We start from the raw sequence: 26825 nt of genomic DNA, 5'->3' as shown, positions 1-26825 counted from the left end.
TCCTTGCCTTGCAGATCACTCCCTCTTGTTGAATCTTCACATGGCCTTTGACCTGTGTATGTGAGTGGAGAAGGGTAGTGAGGAGGGTGGAGATCTTTCTCTCCTCCTCTCCTTGTAAATCCACCAATCCTAGCAGGCTAGGGCCCACCCTTATGGTCTCATTTAACCTTAAGTATCTCTAAAAGGCCCTATTTCAGGGCACCTGGGTGGCTCAGTGGGTTAAGCCTCTGCCTTCGGCTCAGGTCATGATCTCAGGGCTCTGGGATCAAGCCCTGCATGGAGCTCTCTGCTCAGCAGGGAGCCTGATTCCCCCCTCTCTCTCTGCCTGCCTCTCTAACTACTTCTGATGTCTCTGTCAAATAAATAAATAAAATATTAAAAAAAATAAAAGGCCCTATTTCTAAAATGCAGCCACTTGGGGGTTAAGCCTTCAGCATATGGCATTTAGGGGGAAATCCAGTTCTGTCCACAGCATGCTCTGTGCTTTAATATACCCCATTGTCCTGTCTTCTGTCTAGTGCTTGGGTTATTACATTCTCTGCCTATGCTGCTCTAACAAATTATTATCACCTTGGTGGCTTACACAATGGAGACTTATTCTCTCACAGTTCTGAAGGCTGGAAGTCTGAAACAAGTATCCCTGGGCTGAAGTCAAGCTGTTGACAGGATCACGCTCCCTCCAGAAGCTCGAGGCTCTAAGGCGGCATCTGTTCCTTGCTTCTTCCAGCTCTGCCCACCAGCATTCCTTGACCTGTGGCCACATCACCCCAGTCTCTCCCTCTGTAGTCACATTGTTTCCTCCTCTTCTGTGTGTTACATTTTCATCTCCCTCTTGTAAGGACAATTGTGATTGGACTTAGGGACCACCTGGATAATCCAGGATAACTCCCCCTCTTAAGGCTCTTAACTTCATCATACGGGTAAAGATCCCTTTTCCAGATAATGTAACAGTTTCAGGTTCTAGGGATGAGGACCCGATATCTTCGTGGGCCATTCATTATTCAGCCTACCTCATGTATACTGTTCATATACTATCATTTGTTGTTTTCAGAGGAGAGTCAGTCTATGAGAGGAGCCCTTGCTGGAAAGGGAAGAAACCCATACATGTCTTTCTTGGGCGTGTCTAGGTGAACTCACGCCCTGCAAAGCATCCTCCAAACCATTGGCTCTGTCCTCTCCCATGGCCTTCTCATGATCTAAAAGGAGGGCTGGGCACTACGAGCTGGGGGGGGGGGTGTCTCCCTGGAGAGGAAACCCTCAGATGATCAGGGGTAGGAAGGAAAGAAGGAAAGTGTCATCTTTGCAACCCCATTTCACCGCTGCTTAGAAGAGGGGGCGATTTCACTTGTATTCTTTTACTTCTGGTTCAAGCAATCTCTGGGACTGGGGTCTCCACGAGGAAGATCCTAATTCCCCTCCTCTCTGATCTATCAGGACACAATTTCCCCTCTCCGTTATCGAAAACACTTGATCAGTTTTCAATGTGCTTATGAAGTCTGGAGAGCCAACTGTGTTGAAAATTGGCCATTTTAATAACAGTAAAGCCACCATTTTTTTTTTTTTTTTTTTTAAAGAAGGGGGTTACTGTGGAGCAAATCTTCACAAACAGTGTTTTATTTGGTCACAGGACCCACGGTCTGCTACCAGGACGGGAGAACTTTATTGATTGCAATCTAATATCTAAGCTTGTGTTTGTCTGCTCTCCCTACTGGCCATTTATGGTAAAAAAAAAAAAATCGGAAGACAGAACACTGTAAATGTTTTCCTTCTTGTGTCTAGTCCCATCCCAATTTCATCTTCATGCAGTGAGAGTAGGGGTTAGAAGATAGTTAGCAATTTTCTTATCCTGCTTTCAACAACGCCTCTGCTTACTTTACAAAGGGTTATTTGGACGTTACTGCTTACTCTGATAAATGCAGAGTGTCATTTTAAATATTGTTTCAGGCTTTGCAAAGTTTCGTGTGTTTTGGAGAATTGCGAATGGTTTACCTCAGAATGCAGGGAAAGTATTGTAAAGGAGACTCTAGAAGAAAATCATAATCCCTTTAAAGAAGCCCTATCACTAAGATGTCATTGTTTAGGGTCAAGAGGAAGAAAAGCAAGCTTTGCGCAGTGGCAGTATCGTAGCCAATGAGGTTTATCCGAGGCACGATTATTGCTAATTGAAAAAGAGGAAGAAAAGCAGAGAGAAGATCCAACAGTGATTCAGAAATATCAACGGTTGGGCATGAAGGCATGAATACCCTGTAGCCTGTAGGGTGAGGGGAACCACGCCCATCACTGAGAGCTTCGCTTTAGTCTCTTCCTGTGTTATCTGACTAGCGTTGATTCAAAATTTGATTGCAGTGGTTGCACAAGGGAGAGCAGCCAACTATAACCCTTATTATCTCTTCTGGTGAAGGCTACCCTTGGTGACAGGTAAATATCCTGGAAAAGCCTGTCTCCCCACCCCCTCTTTTATTAGGTTCCAGGCAAAGTTCTGCGTTCAGTGAACTCACTCTTCACCCTTTTCCTGGTGTCTCTTAACTCTGTGTGTGTGTGTCCCTTGCCCCGGTCCCTTTGCTAGACGCTTGTGTTCCTAGAGTAGATGTCTGATAAACAAGTTCACATCCCATTGCTAAAGGCTTTAAGATTTTGATACTCCGGGAGTATTCTAAGGGGACTCCTTGCCTAGCGTGCCTCACCCAAAAGAACCATCTCTAATGGTGGGTTTTCTGGCCCTGGGAATAGCTACATAAAGGAGAAATTGTTTTGAGTGGGATTGTCTTTTTGGGGTCACTCAAGTTCTGCCTATTTCACTTACAAACAACTCTGGTCATGGGTGAGAGGACAACACATCCTTTGGGGGGTTGAATCCACATTTCTTGTGACTCAAAGCTGGAATTTTTTCCGTGGAAACAGTACCTCAAGGGCATCTTTGTTCAAGACCCCAATGTAATGGAAAGATCTTCCCATTTCTCACTGGTGTTTATTTGTGTTGTAAACGTGGGGGACTTCGTGTTGTGCTGAGATGTTGGTTTCCTGATGTACCTTGTAGGGGAAGGGCTAATCCAATGGCTGAATGTGGTCTTCCCTGAGGGGTGGGTATCCCAGAAGTCACTGCTGAGAAGAGGCAAGTACTGACAGGCATCTAGGACTTCTGTCTCTTTCCGGGACTTCGTTCTGTGCCTGTGAACTTCAAGGCATTGGCGAGAATGCCAGGGGCTGTTTGTTTCTACTCCATTGGGCTGGTTTTCCTCTCAGCTGAGACTTTTCAACAACATTTAAATTTTTTTTTATTTCTTGAGGAGTTTTATCCCTTAATCTTGCAGGAATTGCAACCCAACTGGGAAAAGATGGCTGAGAGGGAGCATGAAGAAGCAACCTGGAGGTTCTGTTGGCAGGACAATGGCCCAAGTAGGTTCAGTCCAGGGACTGTAATAATAACTTTCATCTTGTGTTGTTTCAAAAGATACTTTGTCCCTCTTGCTTCTTCCATCATCATGAAGGACTTTCCCTGAACGCTCACTGGCCTCACAGTTGAGGTGTCCCCAGGTTGGCCTTTGGGTCATAGTGTAGGCACTGTTAACTGGACATGCTCATGTCTAGCTTAGTTTCATGTAATGTCCTTTTACACATAAATTTCTAACTTTGGGAGCCACCTGTCCAGCAATCTCAGGTTCCAGAGTCTTCTTACTCCACCGGGAGACCCTTCACAGGCATGGGCCCAACTCTTCCAGGCTTGAACCTGAGCATTTTCTACTTTGATCCCTGTTCTTGGACTGTCTGGAGTATAAAGCCTTCTAGGAGGCAGTATATCCTTTTGTTTGTTCATAAGCTTCTTCCTCCTGAATATTCTCCCTCTCCTGAAAAGCAAATCTCACTATTTGGGTCCTCCTCTCCCATGAAGCCATCCAGGACTTTCCCTCCCCAGAACTCAAAGGTCTTTTTTTCCCTAATGAACTTTTGGCAACATATCACACATGTCTTATGACTCACTCCAATAATTGTTTTATGGCAAGCACAACACCCACTTTACCAGTTCAGCCTCCCTAATTCCGATGTGTGGCAGGCATCTCTGCACAAGGAGACTCTGGGACATTAACTGTATTTGGCAAAGTGACCCTGAATTGGGTAGATGTTGTTACCTACCTATCCCCAGTGCTGATCTGTTGGAAATTTGCCTGAACTTCAAAGAATAAAGATTATTGACCTCTCTTGGAAGCCAATGGAAGTAAATTCACTACAGATTTTTTCTTTTTAAGTACAAATGGAGGACAATTAAATGTAGTATATTACAATTGGTCCCCCCCCTTATCCACAGGGGATATGTTTCAAGACCCCCAGAGGACACCTAAAACCACAGATAGTACCAAATCTTATGTATACTATGTTCTCCTATACATCCATAAAGTTTAGTTTCTAAATTAAGCCCAGTAAGATTAACAATAACTAATAATAAAATAGAACAATTATAACAATCGATTGTAATAAAAGTTATGTGAATGTGGTCAGTCTCTCTCAAAATATCTTATTGTAGTCACCTTTCTTGCGATGTTTGATGATCAAATGCTGGCAGAATGAGATGACATAAGGCGAGTAGGCATCATGACATAGCGTTAGGCTACTGCTGACCTTTTGGCCATTGGTCAGGGAGATCATCTATTTCTAGGAGTGGATGGCCACGAATAACTGAAATGGCAGATAACGGGGATTACTCAAGTAAGAAATGTTTAGGCCAACTTCTTAATCACGTGCCCTAAGAATAAGGAGAATTCAACATTCTCAGATGGAAGACAGGCTGGATGAACTCTTGTGCTATCTAACCCAACTAAGCATGTACCTCTCCAGGTTACCATCAGAACAAACAAACATGGCCATCAAGCAACCAACCAGGGACAGCATCTTCTTTAGAAAATAACTGTATTGCTTAGTCACACATTAACTTAATGTGGGAATATTGTTTTGGGTATTGTGACATTCTTAAGCCTTATACAGCCAAATAAACCAGAAGGTGGCCTACCTGTCTGGGTCAATGCTAGCTTATCATTTAGCATCTGGAAACTTCTCTTGTGTTGCTGGATCTGGCCGAAAAGTATGGGTGGTGACACAGGGGGGCAGCCAGTAACCTAATTCTGTATGTGGCTTATTGACTTGTCAAAAAAAAAAAAATAATAGGGTGCCTGGGTAGCTCAGTGGGTTTAAGTCTCTGCCTTCGGCTCAGGTCATGATCTCAGGGTCCTGGGATCCAGGCCTGCATCGGGCTCTCTGCTCAGTGGGTAACCTGTTTCCCCCTCTCTCTGCCTGACTCTTCTGCCTACTTGTGATCTCTGTCTGTCAAATAAATAAATGAAATCTTAAAAAAAAAAAAAGTCGATCATTCATTTTAGTTTGGTAGACTCATTCTAAAGTCTGAGGACTTTATTACAACTGCTAAATTAAGAAATAGGTTGTTAACAGTTTCCAAAAAAGAAACTCTTATTGGAGAGAAACCATCACGTCAACTTGCTTTATTGTTTGTATGTTTCACAACAAAACGATTCAGTCTCACCAGGCTTCATATTAGGAGGAGCAAAGCCATCATGGAATGTATACTTTTTTGTCTGTTTAAAAACATTTATCAAGTTAATGGATTCATGACTTTCTCCATTCCATGACTTCAAGCATTTTTGTGCAGAGACTTAAAAAACTCTAAGTATGAATAACATAATGGAGACCATGACTCTGGAGACCTGGGTTTCTGTTCAACCAGTTTAGTCTTCTGCATTTGTTGCCAGGGGCCTGACTCAATGAAATGTGTTAATTATGGCTTTGTATTTGGGAAGAGCTAAGTATCCTGATGTTTTGATTTTTTTTTTTTTTAAGCAAATAATTTGAGGCAGAAGTAATAGAGCATGTCCTCTGTTAGGTCTCCTCACCCAAGGAAAAGATCACCTCCAAGAACCTTGCCTACAACACAGAGTCTCTATTTCACACAAATTGCATGGTGTCTTTTCTGGTTGTTGGGTTACAGGTGGCTCATCATTCTGAATTTGCAAATAACGTGCATCTTGATCCATTAGGTTTAAAGTGGGAGGATGTTCACAGACTGAGAACATCAATTCAGCTCTCAGCAGGTGCCAAGTTCAAAGCGCCTTTTTGCAGAAAGCCACCACCAGCTCTGCACCTGCTCCTTGGAGAAAGAACCAGGTATTAGAAGGGCTGCCATGGAGAAATGACTTAACAAAATCATAAGCAGGATGTGGCTCTATTTCCTCTGTGACAGGGGCATGTTTGTGCCCTCTCAATTACACCGAACTTAATGGGAGCCTGTCTGTGAGAGGGGGCAGAGAAAGTGTAATATAGCTAAATACCAGCAAGGATGCATTATTACTTAGATTCTATCAAACAAACCCAAACAAAGGAAATACGCAAACATTACTGTTTCACCTAGTAGTTTATCTTCTCCTTGAGGTCATGCTGCAGATGAAGAGTAAAATGAGAATAAACATGACCATGAATAAAGATGAAGAGTGTTCAAAAGCTCTGGAACAGAGAAAGAATGCTAGAAAATCGTGGGCTAGAAATGCAGCTGGGAAGTTAAGGCAGGTACTCTGTGCTCCAGGGAAACTGGTTTCCTCTTCTAGTTGTTGAGTTGTCTTGTGTGTCCCTGCTAAGTTCAGAGATTGTTTCAGGCCATCAGATGTTAGAATTGCAACAACTCCAAACCAGGTGGGACAATCATTGACGTATTTGAGAGAGGAAGTCATTTCAGGGATATAGTTCTAGGAGAAATGAAAGTTATTATGTGCAAGTGTTGGACTTTGAAGGGACAAGAAGGGTGGTTGACAGCAGGGCAGGAACTGTGTACATTTCCTCTTCCTGTTTCCTTAACTGACGTCCTCAGGCATCTCTCCTTATGGGGGGAGGATGTTCTCTACTGCCTTCTTTTTAGCCTCCTTAATCTTGTTTATATGGCACCTGCAGCAAGGAAACATCTGTCCAACAAGGATGGGACTGGGGTTACAAGAGCTTGCTACAAAGTGTGTTAATGTAAGGTTAGGAGATTCATAGAAATGAGTCCTAAAAGGCTGGCCTAGTGCTTGCTTCGGCAGCACATATACTAAAAGGCTGGCCTAAGTGTTGACTTAAAAATTCTGATCTCACATGTTCATTTTTCCTAAAACTGAAGGGTCCTGTTTCTGGACTCTCAAACCTTTGGGCAAAAAATCAAAACTGTAGAGTGGATGAAAATTGCCTCTTATTTTAAAGGCTCACATACACTTTAGAGAAGCCATTTTTCTAGCCCTGTTATTACTATAAACAAGCAATTTCATTTTAACATTTACTCTTTATTGTGTCGCATGAAGTACCTATGTAATGCAAGAATGTACTGTACTAAAATACCTATACTTCCAAATAACATTATATGGTGTAGCCCACAGTCTCTGCAGAAGCATCATGAGTAACCTATGCCTTTAAACTTAACAATCCATTGCTGGATGCTGTGAAAAGTACGCTAACAGATGAAGAGAAAGAAATAAAGCTAAGTATGAATACACTTTTCCAAACATATACATACGCAGCTTACAATGGAACCCCAATGGAAATAAGTCAAATGACAACATCTGATGTAGGAGCTATAAAATGTAGACTCTGCAATAAAAAGCCAAAGGCACATAAAAATATATTTTAACTTTAAAAATAACTTAGTTACAGTAATACTTCGCTTGTGTCTTACCAACATGTAGCTGACGGTCAAAATTGCGCGATATAGATAGAATATATCGGGATATGTAAGAGCTACGAGAAAATCCCCCGAACCCATAGAGTTGTTCAAATGTGAAAACAGAGAACAGTTTTAACACTGAAGAATTCGCTATGGTGAGCCCAAATAAGGTAATATAGAAAAGAGTCTAGAAAAAAAGGCTTAGGTATTAAATTTTGACTTCTTCTTGCTCAGAAAATGCTGGAGTATTGTCAAGTTCTTTAACGGGACGTGTGCAGCCCTTCGTAGCTAGTGCCAATCCTGGCCGAGCCAGAGTTCTACGTTTCTGGAAACAAAAAAATGTGAGCTGAACATTAGCAATGCCCGCCGAAAATGGGTTCTGACTGACTCACTTCCTTTCTGCCAGGACGGGGTTTTTTTTGTTTGTTTGTTTTTTGTTTTTTTTTTCCTAATTGTTTTTGCAAACAGGGCATCACAGGTACAAAAAATATTTCGTAGGAACATGATTTTAGAAAACTCATCACACACAACTGCACACATAGCCAGTGAAGCTCTTCTCTTTGACTGTGGTTAGTTCAGTTTTTATTTTCTGATACCTTTTCCCCCAAAGGACAAGAGTCCGCGGTGTCCATTACTTATTTTTATCCATGACATTCAGCACCTCATCCAAAAAGGAAGGCCCCAGATCGAGTTGCAGGGAGAGGAGGGAACCCGTGAGGTCAGAGAGGGACTCCTCTGACTTCGTCTTCTCCTTGACGAGCTGGCACGGGGCGGGATGATCCAACATGTCCTCGGCCGGCCAGTCAGAGTACTGTTCGGAGAGGCTGGAGGAGTGGCTGTCCCTGCCCCGGCTGGACTGTGACGCGGAGCCGCTGGAGCCCCATGAGACATCTCCCTGGTGGCCTGTCCCGTTCTCCAGCCGACCGCTCTTCTCTGGGGCCTTCTCCTCCACGACCGGCTCACAGCTGAGCCGGGGCAGCTTGGCCGGCCCAAAGGACTCCTGTTTGGAACTAAATGTCACCGGCGACAGCAAGGGCAACATGAGTGCCTGGGACCCTCCGATGGTTGGGAGGGAGATGGCGTTTTTGAGCACCGGGGAGGGCGTGTCTGTGAACACGGAGTCGGAGGTGCTGTTGGCCCGCAGGAACTCGCTGTGCCCAGGGAAGGGGCCCAGGCGCGCTTTCTCCTGGTTCCCCGGGAGCAGCTCATAGTTCCCTTGTAGGAAGGAGATGTCGCCGAAGACATCGTGCTGGCCCTCTTTGCCAATGTGAATGGTGTGGCGGAAGTCTCCGAGGGGAGGGCTGATCATATCGGGGGACAAGATGTCCCTCAGTTTAAATTTCTTGCCTTTCTTGTTATTGGCAGCTTTTAGGTAAATCGGTGTCTTGGCTGGCATTTTGGGATCCGAGAATGTCTACTTTGCAAAAGGGAAATGGGCCACTTTCTTCTGCGGATGCTGGGTTTCTGAAAATCCTTCCTGAGAGGACCTGTCACATCATTTTTTTTTTTTCCTCTCAAGTAGCTTCCAGAAGTGGCTGCGGGATGAGCCGGGGTTTAAGAGGCCTTCCTGAGATTACAGCCAAGTGGGGTGTCCCAGAGAGCGAGGTACATCATCCAACCCCTTCCACGGTGGGGAGAAACCTGGAAAAAGGAAACCAAAGCAGGTTTTAGTTAGCACGTTGCCCTTTGGGGTTCACCAGGGCCTGCCTTTTTCACCAGAGCCTGTGCATAATGGCAGGAACAGTTCTGTCAAGAGCCACACTTGATTTTGTCTTCTCTCTCGATCTTCGGGTTTTCTACTAAGGGTCCACTAACCACAGTCTTCTTTCAGGGGGAGAAAAGGGAAAAAAAGAAAGCGATCGAAAAACATCACACCTATGACATCAGCACTTTCTAAACATGGCTATGGACACAATTTTCTACATGTGTCTAAGATTTTAGATTTTCCCTCTGTTCTAAGTACTGCTGTCAGCACATGACCAGAATGATTTCAGCTTCCGAGATACAAGTAGATTTGCTTTCAAATGTGTTTTCTCTTTTGTTTGGTGTTCACACTAGCAAGACTGATAGTATTTTGTCATTGAGCTCCATGTCTAAATAAAAGGAATGCAATACAGCGAACAGTCCTATCAGCAAAGGGACTGGAAATATTTACTAAGTGACAGTGGTTATTAGAGGGAGCCATCTGCATTCTTACACATGAGAAAACAGGGATTCAGGAGTCAAAAAAAAAAAAAATCACCCTTTCTCAGTCACCTACAGCCAGGTACAGCTGGGATGTCACAGTGCAAAGAACTGGGCTGCCAAGGGTTTCAGGACCTGGGGCATTCTGAGATGGAAGGAAAAGATTCAAACGGCTTCACGGAAAAAAATCAGTGTGATCATCTATAACAGGCTGGGTCTTCACTTGGGAATACTTCTGGAACATTTACGGATACAGCATGTATCCTCTCCCTGGGATGGGCAGAACCCCGAGGAAACCTCCGTGATGTGGCTCCTAGCATTAATGCCTTTGTGGACACAGCCTGGGACTTGCTTCTAACCTAAAGAATATGGCAAAGGGGATGGGATGCTCCCCCCTTGGTTAGGTTATATTCATCTTAGCAGACTGAGAAAGTCTCCCTTCACTAGCCTTGAAAGGATAAGCTGCCTTGGAAAGGGAGGGCCAACAGAGATGAATTTCGCCAACAACCTGAGGAAACCTGAAGTGGATTCTTTCCCCAGTTGAGCGTCTGATGAGACCATAGCCCTGACAACTGGCTCACTGCCTGGTAAGACCCCGAAGCGAAGCCCTGCCTGGACTCCCAACCCACAGAAACTGTGGGACAATCACTAGAGAGTGATGTAAGCCACCAAGCTTGTGGTCACTCATTACCAACGTGGAAGGCTCACACCCCCTCCTTGCATACACCACTCAGCACAATCAGAAATGCTAAGCTAGGCAGTGTGGGGCTCCAGGTTCTCATCTTACAGAGGAGAAACTGTTCATCTCTTAAAAAGAATCTAACTCTTCAGTCACATCAGCTGACATGGGGGAAGCTAAAACCTTTCCCACTGTGAGAATTCCTGAAATGGCTCAGCTGAGACCTCTCCCATCGGGCTCCTCTCCCACGGGCAGTGGAACAAATAAATAAATAAATACTTGGAGGGCTGAGTCAGGTGGTGGCTTGAAGAGAGCCAGACACATTTGCTTTGTAGCAGCCAGAGGGTGTCTATATCCGCTGCATACTTCTTTCCTTTCGGCGAGAGCTTCACATTCATTTCCCTGTGGCAGGTGGAAAGAACTGTGCCCTGGTACCCATGGGCAAGGGACCAACTAGCTCTGTTTGGGAACTGGCTTGCACCCAAGCTCAACAAGGCAGAGAACGATGAGCGGGAGAGGCCCACCATCCCTGCCTTTGTGTGCGGGGAGGTTGCCCCGGCAGCGCGAGGGGGTCTGAACCCGGAATTCGCTAACCCAGCTGTCACCTGGGACCACACACTTGCCATCTCTCGTTCTCTTTAGTCCTGACGAAGGCCCTGGCTCCAACATGCTCCCCAAGGTGCCACTTCCCATTTGAGGTTAGGGTCCCAAGGAAACACTGTGTCACTAACAGAGATGACTGCTACTGGAGAATAGGACATGCGTGTGTAAGAAGCCAGGCCGGCGGGTCCAGACGTTCTGTTTTTCCTCGAATTTGAGTCTAGTGGCTGTCACAAATGTTACAAATCCAAAGCCTTGGATCCCAACCTCAGAACTTCCTGGTTAAGCGTCTAACAGCCCGAGGCCCTACCACCCCAGGTAGCTGGTATTGCCTCCCGGCACCTCTGGGCACCGCACGCTCTGGGCAACGCAGCTCGCAGGGGCTGCTGGGGACACCGAGCCCACAGAAGGTGGGAGGCCATCCCGAGGGCCAGCTGCCCACTGGAGTGGTGTCCTCAGCACACACGGCCAGGAGGACCGCTGCCATGGAAAGATACAGTGTGTCCCCCACAACGCAGGAGCAAGTGAGGGCCGTCTGTGGAGTCAAGGTTACGCGAGGCCAGAAACCGAGGGAGAGTACTTCAAACTATGCAGAAAAGTACCATGGGGATGCAGCCAGTGAATGGTCCTCTGCCCTGCTGACGGGATCCCGCACCACTGCCCTGCACCTGAACAAGGACTGGGTGAGCTGGGGAGAAGGGGAGAGGAAACACTTGACCCAGAAGGGGCTCAGGGCAGGAACGCACAGCTCTCCCTCCCCTCCTGGCCACGGCCATGACCACGGCCACCACCATGGGCACTGCAAGCCCTTCATCAGAGCCTGGCTCAGCCTGGTCGAAGCTGGGTTTTAGGTCAGTGGCATGGACACAAAGGTGGGAAGGAAGCGACACAAAGAAAGGAAAGGGTTGGTGAGTGAAGGCCACATACGCAGCAGGCATTGAGACTGGAGGGGCAGAAGAGAGAAGATACTGTAAAAAGCATTTTTCTTTCTATAAACATTTACATAGTGTAAATATTACATATTGCCTGACAGGGATGTGCCTTCTAGGACTTTGCAAACAACAATTTGTATTGAATTTCTACTCTGCGCTGGTGCTATGTGCTCCCAAATACACGGGAGTTCTTTTTTGTGGTTTTGTTTTGTTTTTTTTTTTTTTTAAGGAATTTTGGACAAAAATGTCAGTTTTACAACTTTAGATGAGTAGCGATTCGCGATGTAAAGCTGGGGAAATGGAGCTCGCCCCCCACCCCCCGCCCGCCCATCTTACCTGTCCTTCTCCTCCACTCAGGGGCAACCATCCTCCATCCCACAGATCACAATCTAATAGTGAGCACGTCTTACACTGGCTGCTTCCTCTCCTCCTTTGTGGATATTCTGGGCTCCCAGGCTTCTCAGCCAATGTACATCACTGCCCCCTTTCCCTTCCTGGCCTGTTTTTTCCGCATCTTCTCTGCCATTGCCAGTACAGGAAACTAATGGGCAGTTTCTTCAGTGGCAACAAAGTGGCTGGTCCTGGGCGGGGTGGGGGGGTGGTTATGCGCACACTCACTCATCGGAACCACCAACCCTGAGTACTACTGCAAGCAGCCCTGTGTTCTGGGCACTGTTCCAACACAGTGGCTCCTGCATATGAAACCATGAGGCTGCTGTTCCCAGCCCCATTTTACAGATGAGGCACTGAAGGGCAGACGAGGAGTCTTGAGTCCCTTTGCCAAGGCCACCTGGCTATAAGGCTCAACGCCAAGTGGCCAGGCTCGAGCTGAAGGTCCCGACGCTGAACAAGCACACTCGCCAGGAGTTCAGTCAGCTCCCCCGTGAGGAAGGGGGGCACTGCCAAGCCTTTTCAAGATACAGATGTGATGACACACTGAACTGAGGTGGCGGGGGTCAGGCCTTGCATACACCTATGGTGGGAGCCCCAACAGATGCCCCCGGGTAGCAACTGGTTTGGCAGCATCTGTCACAACTGCAAATCCCATGCCTTGGACACCAGGATCCCACTTACAGAGATGTGCCGACTTACATATATGGGAAATAATTCATGTACAAAATTATCAACCCAGGAACTTACAACAGTCTGGAACTGGAAACAGCCTAACTGTCCACTGATGGAAGACTGGTTAAATTGAATTAAGGTGCATCTGATACAAATGTGTACCATACAGGCCTTAAAAAGGATGAAGCAGGTCTTTGTATGCTGATACAGAAAGAGCTCAGAGATATCGGTCTTTGAAGTATACAGATCTACTTGTGCCAAAGTACACAGCCCTCCTTGTCCTAGCTTGTAGATCTATGAAGTCTCGCTGGAAACACACACAGGAAACTCGTAACAGTGCTGCCCACAGGGAGGAGTGGATGGAATACGACAGACGCACGCAGGCAGGCAAGAAACTTCTCACTGTGTATCCTTTTAGGGTTTGGGGGTTTTTGAAACATCTGACTGAATGAGCAATTAGCTATTTAAAAAACAAATAAATAGGGATGCTTGGGTGACTCAGTCAGGCGGCTGCCTTTGGCTCAGGTCATGATCCCAGGGTCCTGGGATCGAGTATTGCATTGGGCTTCTTGCTTGGTGGGGAGACTGCTTCTCTCTCTGCCTCTGCCTGCTTGTGCGTGTGCTCTCTCTCTCTCTCTGACAAATAAACAAACAAACAAACACTCAAAAAACCAAAATAGGCGGCTTAGGGCTCAGGCTGCAGCTTGGAGTAAATTTTATATAAAGGTTCCGGAAAACCTACTGAATCTGACTCACAGGATCGTAACACAAACATTTTGGGGGCAACTGTGTTCAAAAGCTGAAACCTAGGGTGGCAGTGTGTGGGTGAGACTTCCCCCCTGCCCCCCCAAAGAAAGGTGAGCTTGTCTCACCGGAGCGTGGTCAAGGGACAAAATCACCTCTTCCTGCGGGGACCAGGCAGTCATGTTTAAGAGGCAGCAGCGGGACCTGGCAGAATGAAGATCTCCCAAGAGAAGGGTTTGTGGTCAGAAAGTAATGAGAAAAGGCAAGAGGCAAGAGACATAAGGATGCAGCAAGTGTCCAGGTGGAAGGAAGCGTGGGCAGGAAGAGGCGCTGGGCTGGGGCAGACGGCTCCTGTCCAGACCGCGGCTAGTGACCCAGACGACACTCTGCAATGGGATGGTCCTAAATGTCCAGCACAAAATCCTGTCCCTGCTCACCATTCTCACAAAAGGAGACCTGGGCTCCAGGAGGCCGCTGGCAGCTGACCGATGTGGCAGTGGACAGAGCAAGGATGAATCCAATCCCAGTGGGGGAGCCTGAGTCAGGCGGACACCTCTGCCCAGAAGGAAGGGGGTTTGCTTGCAGTAGGATGGGGTGGGAGCGAGGAAGGAGGGGCTCACAGGCCGGGTGTGAACTACTCTCCCACAACTGGTGAGCAGGCCCTGCGGCGGTTCCACAGACCAGAGGAAGAGAACTGCGGGCCTTTTTCTACCGGGCAGGACTACTGCGACCACTTGGTACAGAAACACCTGCAGGACACTGCCCGCCTACACTGGGGGCTCCCCCAGCTCTCCAGCTTTCTTGTGTTGCCATCATTCCTCTACTCCCACTGTCTTCCTCAGATCCAAAGACAGACAGTCAGAGAGAAGGCAGGCAGGAAGGCAAGAAAGAAACAGGAAAACAGGAAGAAATCTTCCCATGGGTAGCCTTTCCTCAAAAAACCTGCCTCTTGACCCTGAAATTGGAACTCTCCATGATTGCTAATCCCTTTCTCTGTGTTCTTGGATCACTCTTTTTCCCTCTTTCCCCCCTTCGATACTTGAGATAATACTCATCTGGGAAGTTAGATCCCTTAGAAAACAAAGGTCCCAGTCCCTGGGCACTGGAAGAGGACAGATTTGCCAACAAAAGGGGTCAACTCCCTGGCCAGTGGTTTGTCACCCTTCATCAAGGTGAGAGAGAACGACCGGCAGATGTGGGGACCCAGAGTCCAGCTGCAAATGCACAGGCCCCGCTTACAGAAATTTATGAAACATCCAAGGGTTCCAGGATATAAAAGGACCCGAGGGGAAGTGACAGTTTTGATAAGAATGGCAGCGTGTTGGGCCGTCCTTCCTGCACGACGCTAACCCACTCAATTTTCTGGTGACAGAATGAAGCCCAAGTGACAGTGTTTGTTAGCGAGAGAAATCATCACAGCAGGAATAATTCAATGAAAAAAAAAAATCAAAAAACAAAAAACCCCGAAGCAGCCCTTTGATTCACTTCCTTACCATCCTTTTGGCAAATAGAATGATGCCAGAAAGACCAAAGCAGCAGAGTGGCCAGGAGCTGGAGAGAAACAGGATTCGTTAAGAAGTGACACACGAAAAAAATCAGTTCCTGAATCACTTAAGAGTTGACTGGACTGGCAACTCATCTGAAAAGAAGAAAGAGGTTTAGATTTTAAAAACCCCATTTATGATAGGAATGTTTGGTTGGTCCACTAATTATTTTTAGAGTAACTCTCAGTGGACAGAGGATAAAAAAAGTTCTAACATCTTATGAAACAGGTTGCAATGTTAATTTGAAACACACATGCATAAAAACAGGGGCAGGTGGGGGGGGTGGAGAAACCATCCCAAGGGACCTTCGGGCTTTTTCCTTTCTTCTACTTTCGGGAAGTTGAGTGTGTGCGGACTTCCCCTTGCTTGCTTCGTTGTCACATCCTTCAAGGACATCTTAGCTTCTGATCACTTTTCACTTTGCCTCCCCTCTTTAGCACCCAGACCCAGCACTGCCGCACCACCTGGGCCCCAAGCAGAAAAATGAAACAGGTCCTCCTTCAAGTCTGAACCATTAGCCCAGGGATGGATGATGAACCTCTCTACTCCCAGCCATCTTTGGGGTAGTTCTCTCTGTCGCCAACAGGAAAATAACGCTACTGTGATAAGACCTGGAAAACTGTATTTGGCCCTAGACGCCACAATTTATTGGTTTTTAAAAATATTTATTTGAGAGAGAGAGCCGGGGAGGGCCAGAGGAAGACAGGGTCCCAGGCAGACTCTGAGTTAAGTGTGGTGCCCAGTACGGACCTGGAGCTCGTGACTAAGATCATGACCTGAGCTGAAATCAAGATGTGGAAGCTCAGCCGACTGAACCACGCAGGCGCCCCTGGACTCCACACTTCAGAAGGGATAATGGTTACCTGAAACATGTTCCTACATGTTCTGTGGAGTCCAACAGGGAGACAAAGAACTTGGTCATGACATATGAGAAGCTGAAGGAGGGGAGCAGCTGAACAAAAACTCAGACTGAGGGAAAACTAATCTTTAGGCATCTGAAGGATTCATTAAACTGTAATAGAAAAGGAATTAACTTGTCCTCTGAGGCCCTAGGATTACTGGGCAGAAGGTCCAAGCACCTAGATTTTGGCTTCTCTCAAAGATGGAGTGGGTGGCTGCCAGGTGTGTGACCGAGGTCTGAGGGACATTACAGGGAGCAGCCCTGATCCCAGGCCTCCTCCGTGGTGCATAGCGGGTCCCTGCTCATTCTGTCTCCCACCCAGGGACACGATCATTCATGGCCTCCTGTCACATTTGCCTGTGAAAACGCTCACAGACTTTACCTAGAAGACTTTCTACTTGAAGATGGCCATGTTTTTATTAACATAGGGATGACCAGCGGCTAGCTCAAAAACGCTAAGACGTTACCTCAGCGTGGGCTCTCACGTGAGTCCTTCCGCGAACCTCTGTAGGAGGGCTTCTCTGCATCAAAGAATTTGAAATTCATGGGGCAAAAAAATCATGGTGTTAGATGTTTCACACCGAACTTCAATCAAAATCCAAGACAGAAAAAAAAAAAAAAGGAACCAGAAGAATGCCCAATAAACATCATCCTGAAGGGATGCTTTTTGTATTTTTAGTCTATTTTACTCCACCCATGAGAAGATAAGAAGATGCCATTTCTATTTTGAGATTCTTATCCTCTCCTGTATCATCCAAGCTGAGCATGGCGTCGCTATATGTGCCAAGACGGTGACAATCAGTGAGCTCCGCCCCTACCCGCTTAGCCCTCAAGCCCATGAACTCACAGCCAGACCAAGCGGACTCAATTTTATGGACCCACTCAAACAGTCTGACACAGCTCACCTTCGCTTATTTGTAAATGGACGTCTCGTCTATGATTCAGCAACAGCTTGTATTTATTTTTCTTTTACGACCTGCTTTGTAGAAACCCACAAAATACCATATGGGAGACTCACTGCTAATTCGTGTACAAGCCTCACATTTATAGGATCTAATTGTACTAGTTGAAAGGTTTTTTAGAGGCAAAATTGGAAGACGGCACCTCCACCTCGAAAAGTCTGCACTTTTGAAGATGGGCCATTAAACACCCTTTTTCCTTATTAAAATCGGTTATTGGGGAGGACTCAATATGGACATCGATCCCCGGATGCTGGAGCAAGGCAGGAGGAGGCCAGGTTCTCTCAAAATGCCTGACTCATGACTAGCTTTGCATGGGGCACACTGTCAGGGCTAGAAGGACCAAGGAAGGCACTCTAGCTTGATGCCATTACTATGAACAGCTCGTGGAGCCCACCTGATCTGTGAAGCAGCAATGAAACTATCAATACAGAAAGAGAATTAGACGCCAAAGTTTACGCCCCTTGATTACTCTTCTTCTCTGTTAGGGAGAAAGGACAGTGGGATCTTCCACGTTATTCTCCCAATCTAGCCTAGCCCTTGAAAATCATTCATTCTCACCAGATGGGCTGAAACATGGCTTCTCCACCTCATACCCAGCACTAGTGATCTTTGGAAGCTGGCAGTGGCCATCCCATTCTGCATCTACTTTCAAGGCAGGCTCCCTTGTGTTATTTGTACGGAAATATCTATGCACAAATACTTGTTCAAAAATGAATGAACATCCTCTCAGACCAGGCAAACCAGGCTCTTCTATGGACACAAATTGGATCTTCTCTTTCCCTCCCACTGCACAGAGTACACAGTGAACATCAAGTCAAGAAGTTTTTAAACCCGTAACCCCTACTACCGTTCCATCATGAGGGATGAGTTGGTTTGCTCCCCAAGTGCCAACCCCCAGTCCAAGTCTATGGGGGATCTGCAAGGAAGTGGTAAGATTGAAATGCCTGTTTCTCTAAGGAATTTACACTGGTGAACATGAATGACTAACATGTGAGTGTCTGCTATGGGCCAGGCGGGTAATGAATGTACCTGTTAGGAAACAATCTTAGATTAAGCCCATATCTCAGGTCAATCAGCCAAAGCCGTGGAGGAGCTAGGACTTCAGCCACCACTGGACTCCACAGTCTGTGCTCTTAATTGCTCCTGGTTGGCTAACAGGACAACTGGCACGCAAGTGACTTTAGGATGGAATGGCCACCACAGATTACCTGCCTCCAGGTCTGACAGGACAAAGAAGAAGCGATACACCATGATCTCAACATCAAAGGGAGGCAGAGATAGTACCTGCACCTTGTCAGCAACCAAGAATGAATAAAATGGTCCTAGACACCAACCAAAAGAATTTTGTCAAAAGAAATTTGACTTGATGTAAAAGAAAAGGCAAAAGATTAAAATTTTGCAGTGACAAAAGCCCCCTGAGGCCTGAAGAGAAAAACAAACATCCTGTTCTAGAAAAGAGCGTTCAGCGCCGTTAATTCTTTTCCCAGAGGAAGCACGTGCACCCGGGGCGCACAACCACCACACGGCTTTCACTGGGGACAATGGCTCCCTTCCTTCACTGGGGACACTTCACTTCCCTGCAACTTTCTGAAACTAAAAACCCTGTGTTCCTTATGTGGAATATCCTCCTACCTTCTTACCATCAACCCCTACTCATAACATCCCTCAAGATCCGCTTTAGTCACTTCCTTCCCAGAGAAAATTCTCTAACTCACGTCACGTAATCCAGGCTCGGTATTGCGCGGACAGGAGACTTCCTGAGGACTCTTAAGGAGCCTATTATTTGTTATTTTTGTTTTCTGGTTTTGTAATTTTATGTCTGGTATCTTCAGGTAGGTGTTAAGCTCAATAAAAATGAGGAAGGCAAAGGTGCTATGAGTAAGAGCTACTGTTGATAAAAATCTCCTCCTTACAATGGATTCTGACAGAACCTTCTCTGGGCAATGATCACCAGAGGCCCTCACATGTTACTGAATAAACCCTTTTAATTTCCCCTCATCCATCCCTTAGACCCTGTGTCTGACAATATAGTCTGTGGGCCAAATCCAGACCTTGGCCTGTTTGTGTAAATAAAGTTTTGTTTTGTTTTGTTTTTTAAAGATTTTATTTATTTATTTATTTGTCAGAGACAGGGGGAGAGAGCGAGCGAGCACAGGCAGACAGAGAGGCAGACAGAGAGGCAGGCAGAGGCAGAGGCAGAGGGAGAAGCAGGCTCCCCGCCGAGCAAGGAGCCCGATGTGGGACTCGATCCCAGGACCCTGGGATCATGACCTGAGCCGAAGGCAGCCACTCAACCAACTGAGCCACCCAGGCGTCCCTGTGTAAATAAAGTTTTATTAGCACACATGTATGCCCATTCATTTATATGTTGTCTGTAGCTTAGTAGTTCTTCGCTGAGGGGGACTCCACACCCCCACCCAGGTGACATTTGGCAATATCCGGAGATTATTTTTGATTCTCGTGACTGGGGGTGGTGCTGCTACTGGCATTTAGCAGGTGAGAACAGGGGAGATGCTAAACATTCTTCAATGCACAGGACAGCCCCCCCACAACAAGGAATGATCTGGTTCCACTTCTCAGTAGTGCTGGGGCTGGGAAACCCCTGGAGAGATGCTTTCACAGGACAAGGTCTGAGTTGAGTGGTCAGTGACAGGCTATGTGGCCCTCTAGGTCTAAACTATGAACTGGCCCCTTTACAGAAAAAGTTTGAGCCGCTGCCCCAGATACGGCATTTCCACAGGGCTGGACAGTTGCTGTCCATCCCCCAACCCTTAACAATCCCTCTGCAGTCACAACCGTGCACGTGGCTTCAACAATCCCCTCTTAATGGTAGCTTCCCAGTTGGTGTCTTTAGTTCACATATAACAAGTCTCATTAACTACAAAAGGTAGCTTTGTGGACCAAGGCCCGTCAATGACAAGATGAGTAAAGAAATCAAAAGAGAGCTACCAGAAGCTCTTTGACATTGCCGTAACCATCAAAGACAGGATCAGTGATTTTTCTCCTTGGATAGGCTATTGACAAGTTTGGAGCTGGGTGTGGGCCCAAGGTACTCGTTGTGCACACTAGTATCAGTAGCTAGAAATTACAAAACAAACACAAAGAAAACACCGCTCCTTTGCAGACAGCACTGGACTTTTCACCCCTGGTCTTTTTAGACTTCACTTGGCTTCCCCAGACCCCCCACCGGGGTACTTCCTGTTCAACTTACTCCACGAATGTGCCATCTTTCCTCCTGCCTCCCTAGCACAAGACACTTTCCCCTCGGTAAATGGCAGGAAGGCACCCAAATCCAAAGCCCAGCTGTCATCCCCAACTTCTTTCCCTGCCTCATTCTCCACTTCAAGGCCCACTGCGGTCTCCCCTCACCAACCCCAGGGCCTCAGCCTTTTCTAGGCCTCAAGACCGCTCTCCTGCAAAGGGCGTTTGTCACCTCACCTGTCTTCCCGCCTCCAGCCTCATCTCCTTAAGTGAGCCAGCCTCAATGCCCAAGTGACCTTGTCACTCTCCGTCTTCGATGGCCAGCCCACCCTTACAGCCTGGACAGAAAACAACTTGTGTGAGGCCTGCTTTAGCAGTCAGGGTCCTGCCCAGCCTTGCAGCCGGTGTTTCCTGCCAGATCCCCCAAGGCCTCTCAAACCAAGCCTCTACCATACCTACTTGATACCTCAAACCCACCAGCCAGCACACTTTGCTGCTATTATTACTCCTGGGTCTCCCACTAGGCTACCTGCTTCTGGGGAGACACAACTAGATTTAATTCATAGTTGGCACTGAACAAATGTTTGTTGAATGAATAAACAATGAGAAAGTTTCAAAGAGACTGCCTTGACTTCCTCCTTCCCTGCCCATCCTGTTGAAAATCCAAGATGGAATCTTTATAGGACTCCTATGAGGGAAGAAAAAAAATCACTTAACAACAGAGTTGTGGCCTCTTGTGGCAAAGGCTTTCTTCCCTTTATCCATGTGTAAGACATTTTAGCTATCCACGCAGGGTAAGAATCTTAGAGGCTATCAATGCAAGCTCCAGTAATTCTATAGGCTCTTACAGATCTTCGGGATTAAGGCAGAGAATATTTGTCATCATGCTATTTGAAAGGGACTTGACTACAATGTGCAAATAGCGTCTCAGAGAGACAGGCAAGACTCAAGAATAAATTGACAATACATTCCCCTGAATGCAGATTCTCTAGTTATATTTAAGCCAATCTTAAAGAATGAGGCCCTGGAGAAACAAAGACCTTGCTCTCCTGACCTTTCCTTTCAAAATGAAATGGGTTAAGGGGAAATTTGGATTATCTGGCCCAAGAGGTACAAAGAAACCTCAAGAGACTATAATGGACGTCCTACAGAAAAGGGTTGCTTTGAAGAGCAATGTGGGACGAGCACAGAGCACGTACTTAAGAAAAACACCTACTGAATGAATGAACATATTGGCAAACACAACAGCAGACAGAGCTCTCACTGTGGTTCTAGGCCTTAGGGGAGAAGGCACCTGGGCTAACCCTTGGAGCCAGGCTTATAGGCTCCTTATAGAACTCCAGACACACATGGGGGCCAGTTGCCTTCTGTGTAAATGGAGATCATTACCACAACCCTGCTTCTCTTAAAGGTGTTTATAAGAGCTGAGCGCTGTGCAGACACCCAGCATCATCTTTATACAGAAGGAAAGACCAGAACATCTACTAGATTCAACATGAAGGAGGGGAGGCATTCTATTACCAAAATAATGACTTTCATTTCTTCCCTGAATGTTTTCTTAAAGCAGTCATCAATAAAATGGTTTGTGTCCATCCTGTAAACAGTCTCTACAACTAGAAGGAATTCCCACCTCCAGCTGGCTCAGAGGATAATTCCTTCCTCTGACATGGGGCAAGATTATCTTCCCCTATAAATGGAAACGGACAAGCATCCTTTCTCTCTAGGTATAATTCTCCCAGCCTTAAGAACCAATGGGACTTCTTGGAGTTGGGCAAATTACAATCAACGGTTACTGGTCACAAAAGAAAAACGTAAGGGCCTCTAGTTATTTTCTTTAAATATGTGGTAAGCTGTCAGGTGAGAGGGAATCTGTATGGTCCCAAGGACAGAACTAGGCATGTGATTAAAGTTCATGGTGAGGCCAGGTGGGGCTGTGTCTGAAGAAGAAATCTAAAACAACTTGAGTTAATCAGCCTGAAGAAAGGGAGAGGCTTTCCCGCTGAGTTGTCCCAAGTCCGGATTCCAAAGGGGAGGGATGGAGGAAGCATTTCTGCCTGGGGAAGTTAGGAGCAGACATCGTCTAAGCCACGCTCCTAACTTAAAGGAGCAGTCCCTGGCAAGTGTCTGCAAGCTACAGACATGCAGCGATGATAGAATCACAGATTTGTGTGTAAGATTTATCTGTCCTTAGTATGGCGAAGTACTTTATGACCCTGTTCTTCACACCGTGTTCCCTGGAAGGCTTAGAGCTCAAGGAAGGCACCTCTGGGTCACTGGTGACAGGAAGGGAGACTGAGAAAAGTAGGGCCAACTTCCCTACCCATTTCTTCCCCCTCTTGCACTAAAAATTCTAAAATCTGTTAATAGACTGGGTTTATATGAAGATTTTCTTTCTTTGCTTTGGCTAGGAAAAAAAAGTTTGAAAGAGAACTGGGCCAAGAAAAAGGACTCGTTTTCTGTCACTCAACTCTTAGAGCCTTGGTTTTATCTTGTCAGCATGAGAGACAAGGGCCGAAGAAAGGACCCTTCCATCTGTGAAATGTTAGGGTCTGTGATTCTACGTCTGCACAAACACCTAGTTTTCAGGGAATTTGAAGGAAAAAATAGAGTATTTTTTTAATGAAGTTAAGAGCATCCTTAGAATCAAAATACTGCTTACCAGCTTCTAAAATGTTCATCATCTTTTCCCATCTTTCCTGGTACCAAATTAAGGGTACAAAGTAATGCCAGTAATTTTCTCTGGGAGCTTCAATTTGCTCATCTGCAGAGTGGGGACAGCAGCCATGTCTTCTTAGGCAGAGATAACACATGTCCCATGCTTGACGAAGTTCTGTTAGGCAATGAGCTGACAAATCAGTGGAAGAAGCAAGGATTACTAATCATTCCAAGAAACCAGAGCTGTGTAAGGAAGAGGCCAGGCCAGAAGTTCACGGTTTAGATTTTTCTCCAACCTTATTTCTTTTAGATATCGGGACCTAGCCACGTGCATAAACGGATTGTTTTAAATTGTGTGAAACCCCCCCCCCCGGGGGTGTTCTGGTTCCAAGCATAATTCCTCATTCTGAGAAAAAAACTGGAGTTGGGAAGAAGTCACCAATTCCCTCACCCCACTGCCCTGGGCACAGGTCTGCAGTGCTCTACCCCACCTGCCCCCTCAGGGCGGCTCGCAGATGGGACAGAACAAAACCCACCCACGAACAGAAACTTATACTAAATTTACAGGAAGCCAAAAAAATCAACATCATCATGGAAGACATTTCACTCTGAAGCCATCTGAGGGCAAGAAAACCACTTGGCAGTTTGGTGCTGTGATAGGCACACGGAGGGCCATGTGGCTACCTGGCGTCATCCAGCTCCTGGCTAGTAACTCACATCCACCACCTGCTACCCAGCCGAGAAGTAAGTTCTGGGGCTGGCTTGCTTCTTGGAGCACCTTGTGTGACCCTTACCACCAGGACCAAAGGACCAGTGCTGCCTCCCTTCGAACGTGCGTGTGTCGCCTGGGAAAGAGTAACGTTATGAGGCCAGGATCTGAGCAAGCTGCTAAGTGAACGTGACTTTGGCCCGACAACACTAAGAGAAGACCGAGCCAGAGGCAGAGTAATGTCACAGGCCAGGGTTAGGCTGTCTACTTTTCCACTAGGTTTTGTTGTAAAAAAAAAAAAACAAAAAAAGAAAGAAAGAAAGAAAACGGATATAAATGAGGTTCTGCCCCGTCTTTTGAGGAGCCAGGAGTCTAGCTAGGTCACCATGAGGGGCAATAAATGATCATTTAAATGCAGGAAGTGTTACCAAGTAGAAGACACTGTGGAAATGCCTCGAATACAAGGGGGAGAAAGAGTCAGAGAAAGACAGCAGCCTAGAGCCAGAAAAGAGCCTGGAAAGCATCCATCTGCTTCCCCTGCCCCCCCAACCTTCCCCTTCCACAGCTTCACAGAGGCAGGGGCAGAGCCTGCCCAGAGAAGACCTGAGCTTTGCCTTGTGACACAGCTGGCCGGTCGAGCCGCATCTCCTGCTGTGTTAAAATCAGTGTTAAGTGTCTGAACTGACCCTTGGCAAAAAAAAAAAAGTCAAGAAAGTTAAAATAAACAAATAAATAAAAAGGGAAAGAAATCAAATACATTCTGAAATGGCAAAGCCACGTTAAACCGAAAATGCCTCGTTTAAAAATGTGTGCAGCCTAAATGATGAGAATGAATTTGAACAGAACAGGTCTTTTTCAACTAAACTCACAGTGATTTATCGCTGGCATGATGTGCCCACAAATACGACCTTCAAGTTGTCACCAGAACATGACAGATTCCCGAGTGTGTAAGCTGTCTAAATAGAGGCCTGGCTTTGAAGTTCTCTGCCTTGCACGCTGGCTCGGGGCGCCTTGCTGCAGATCTGCCCTGCTCTGTTTTTGACCCAGGGGTTTACATTATTAGCGGGACGAGAGCTGTACTGATTGGCGTGTGCTCTGGGCTCACTGGAGTCTACAGCTAGAGGTGCTGTAGCACCAAACAGCTCATCAAAAGAGACAGACCTTGAGGTCTGTTACACTGGATCAGGGCTAAGACCGGACCCTGCTGTCTCACGTCCTGTACCTCTGGGATTGTTTCCATCAGTCTTGGCTTATCTTGATCAAACAGCAGAATGACAGGTGTGCTCGCATCTTCCGGTGTGTCCTTGTGGCCGGCACTCACCCTGTGGTTCTCTAAAAAGTCCTTTGGTTTCTTCAGCTCCGCAGGGCGGACTGCCTGATGTGGCTTCTGCCTCTGGCTCAGTGGCTCCCAGAGAGTGTTTCCTGCCAGACTAGCCCTGCCAACTGCTCTGTGGGCTAATGATCTGAGACTCTGGACACCAACTCCCTGTGGAGATTCACTGAACACAGTGACAGACTAAATGCTCTGCAAAGTCCTGCAGAAAGGGACCTTCATCAGGCTACTTTCCCCAAGAATCCTTTCCTGATGCTATTCCTCTCTCAGGGTCCAAGGTAGGTGGTGTTGTCCTAGCTAACTGCAGATGTGTTATCACTGCAACATAGCTTAACAAAGAACCAAAGGCTAGAAGACAAATAATGCCTTTTCCAATATGCAAACAAAGCCCAAATCACTGAAAATCAGCTTTTTAAAATTTCAAACTTGAAACTCGAGGATTCTACTATTAATCCATGACTTGGGCGAGCAACAAGGATTCCACAAATACTAATTCAGAAGTCACCAGCTTCCAAATCCACCAGTTTGCTTGGCTCTTCAGAAACAGAGAACTTTTAAAATATCAATATTGCAATTCATATTATTAAACTGTGGTTTCATTTTAAAAATGGCTTTTCCACCAGGGGTACTGTCGAACTCGGCCCATCATCATGAGACCCTGGTGAACGTGGCATTGAAGAAGTGTATCAAGGCCAAGGAAGGCATTTTTTTTTTTTTTTTTAAAGGTAAGAAATGTACCCAACTATTGCTGTAAAACTACTTGGCTACTTATATTATTTATTCTGGTTTGTGGGGTGCTGTTTCTTTTCATAACCTTTAAAAGGGTGGGGCAGGAGAAGGGCAGATTCCAAATGGAGGCGGAAAGCTGGAAGGCTACTGCTCCTAGTTTTGAGGCAACCGGAGTTATTTCAAGCCAGGCTTTCCAGAACCCCGACTTGGGTCCAAGCAGCCCAGCTCCCCGCCCCCGCTAATCACATTCCCACAAGTCCCAGGCAGCGGAGGCCAGGCCGGCCCCCTGCGGGTTATCCAGGCCACCTCTGGTAGGTTCCCCAGGCCCCCTTCCTCTATCTGTCTCAGCAGACACTTATCTGGCAGGGCCCAGGGCCTGTGTAGAACTTGGAACTGTTAATGAGGCCTGACTTCCTCCAAGGACAGAACCTTCCTGCCCGGCTTATTGGTGGCTCCTGCCTCTTGCGTAGCTCCTCCCAAGGCAGTGTCGTTATGAAACATGTATTAAAGGTCCACTGGGTGCCAGGGGATTGAAGGGCCAGGCACTGTGGGTGTGGTCACCGGCCTGAAGGACGGGACCGTCCACTCTGCTCATGGGACACTGGGACCTCGGCCTCTCAGAACATCAGGGCAACCATGCGGCCCACCCTCACCCCCGCTTATCCTGGGCTCGCTTCTGGATGTTCCGGGCTTTTCCTTCCCCTTTTTGCTTTTGGGTCCACAAGGCACATCTCTTCATTTATGACATAAACCAGATGCTCAGGTTCACTCTTGCCCTTTGAGGCTGGATCCACTGCAGGAGAAGACTGGTGCCACAGCTGGGACACTAAACTACCTTCGAAAATGAAATCATTCACGTGGTTTTCCCCAAGGCTGGCAGGAACTGCCATCTTCCTTTGA

The 26825-nt window shown here is 46.7% G+C and overlaps 1 protein-coding gene and 1 non-coding gene across 4 annotated transcripts in view; one reads left to right on the top strand and one right to left on the bottom strand.

Annotated features, from left to right (window-relative positions):
• The first annotated feature begins 2101 nt into the window (after nt 1-2101).
• Nucleotides 2102-2238, top strand: LOC122916589. Its single transcript, XR_006386234.1, has one exon. It is a non-coding gene; the product is annotated as a U4 spliceosomal RNA (small nuclear RNA).
• A 3236-nt stretch (nt 2239-5474) lies between these two features.
• Nucleotides 5475-26825, bottom strand: part of CDC42EP3 (CDC42 effector protein 3) — a 39190-nt gene continuing 17839 nt past the window's right edge. For 2 of the 3 annotated variants that reach the window (XM_044261736.1, XM_044261734.1), the window contains exon 2: nt 5475-9328. In XM_044261736.1, the coding sequence (XP_044117671.1) occupies nt 8319-9083 (765 nt within the window). In that variant the 5' untranslated portion in view covers nt 9084-9328 and the 3' untranslated portion in view covers nt 5475-8318. Of the gene's footprint in view, nt 9329-23158; nt 23345-26825 lie in introns of those variants that run through there. The other variant, XM_044261735.1, reaches the window with a different exon arrangement.

This window comes from Neovison vison, chromosome 8, assembly GCF_020171115.1.
Source record: "Neovison vison isolate M4711 chromosome 8, ASM_NN_V1, whole genome shotgun sequence".
Lineage (NCBI taxonomy): Eukaryota > Metazoa > Chordata > Mammalia > Carnivora > Mustelidae > Neogale > Neogale vison.
Note: the sequence above shows the minus strand (reverse complement) of the source record. Positions and strands in the feature narration are given on the sequence as shown.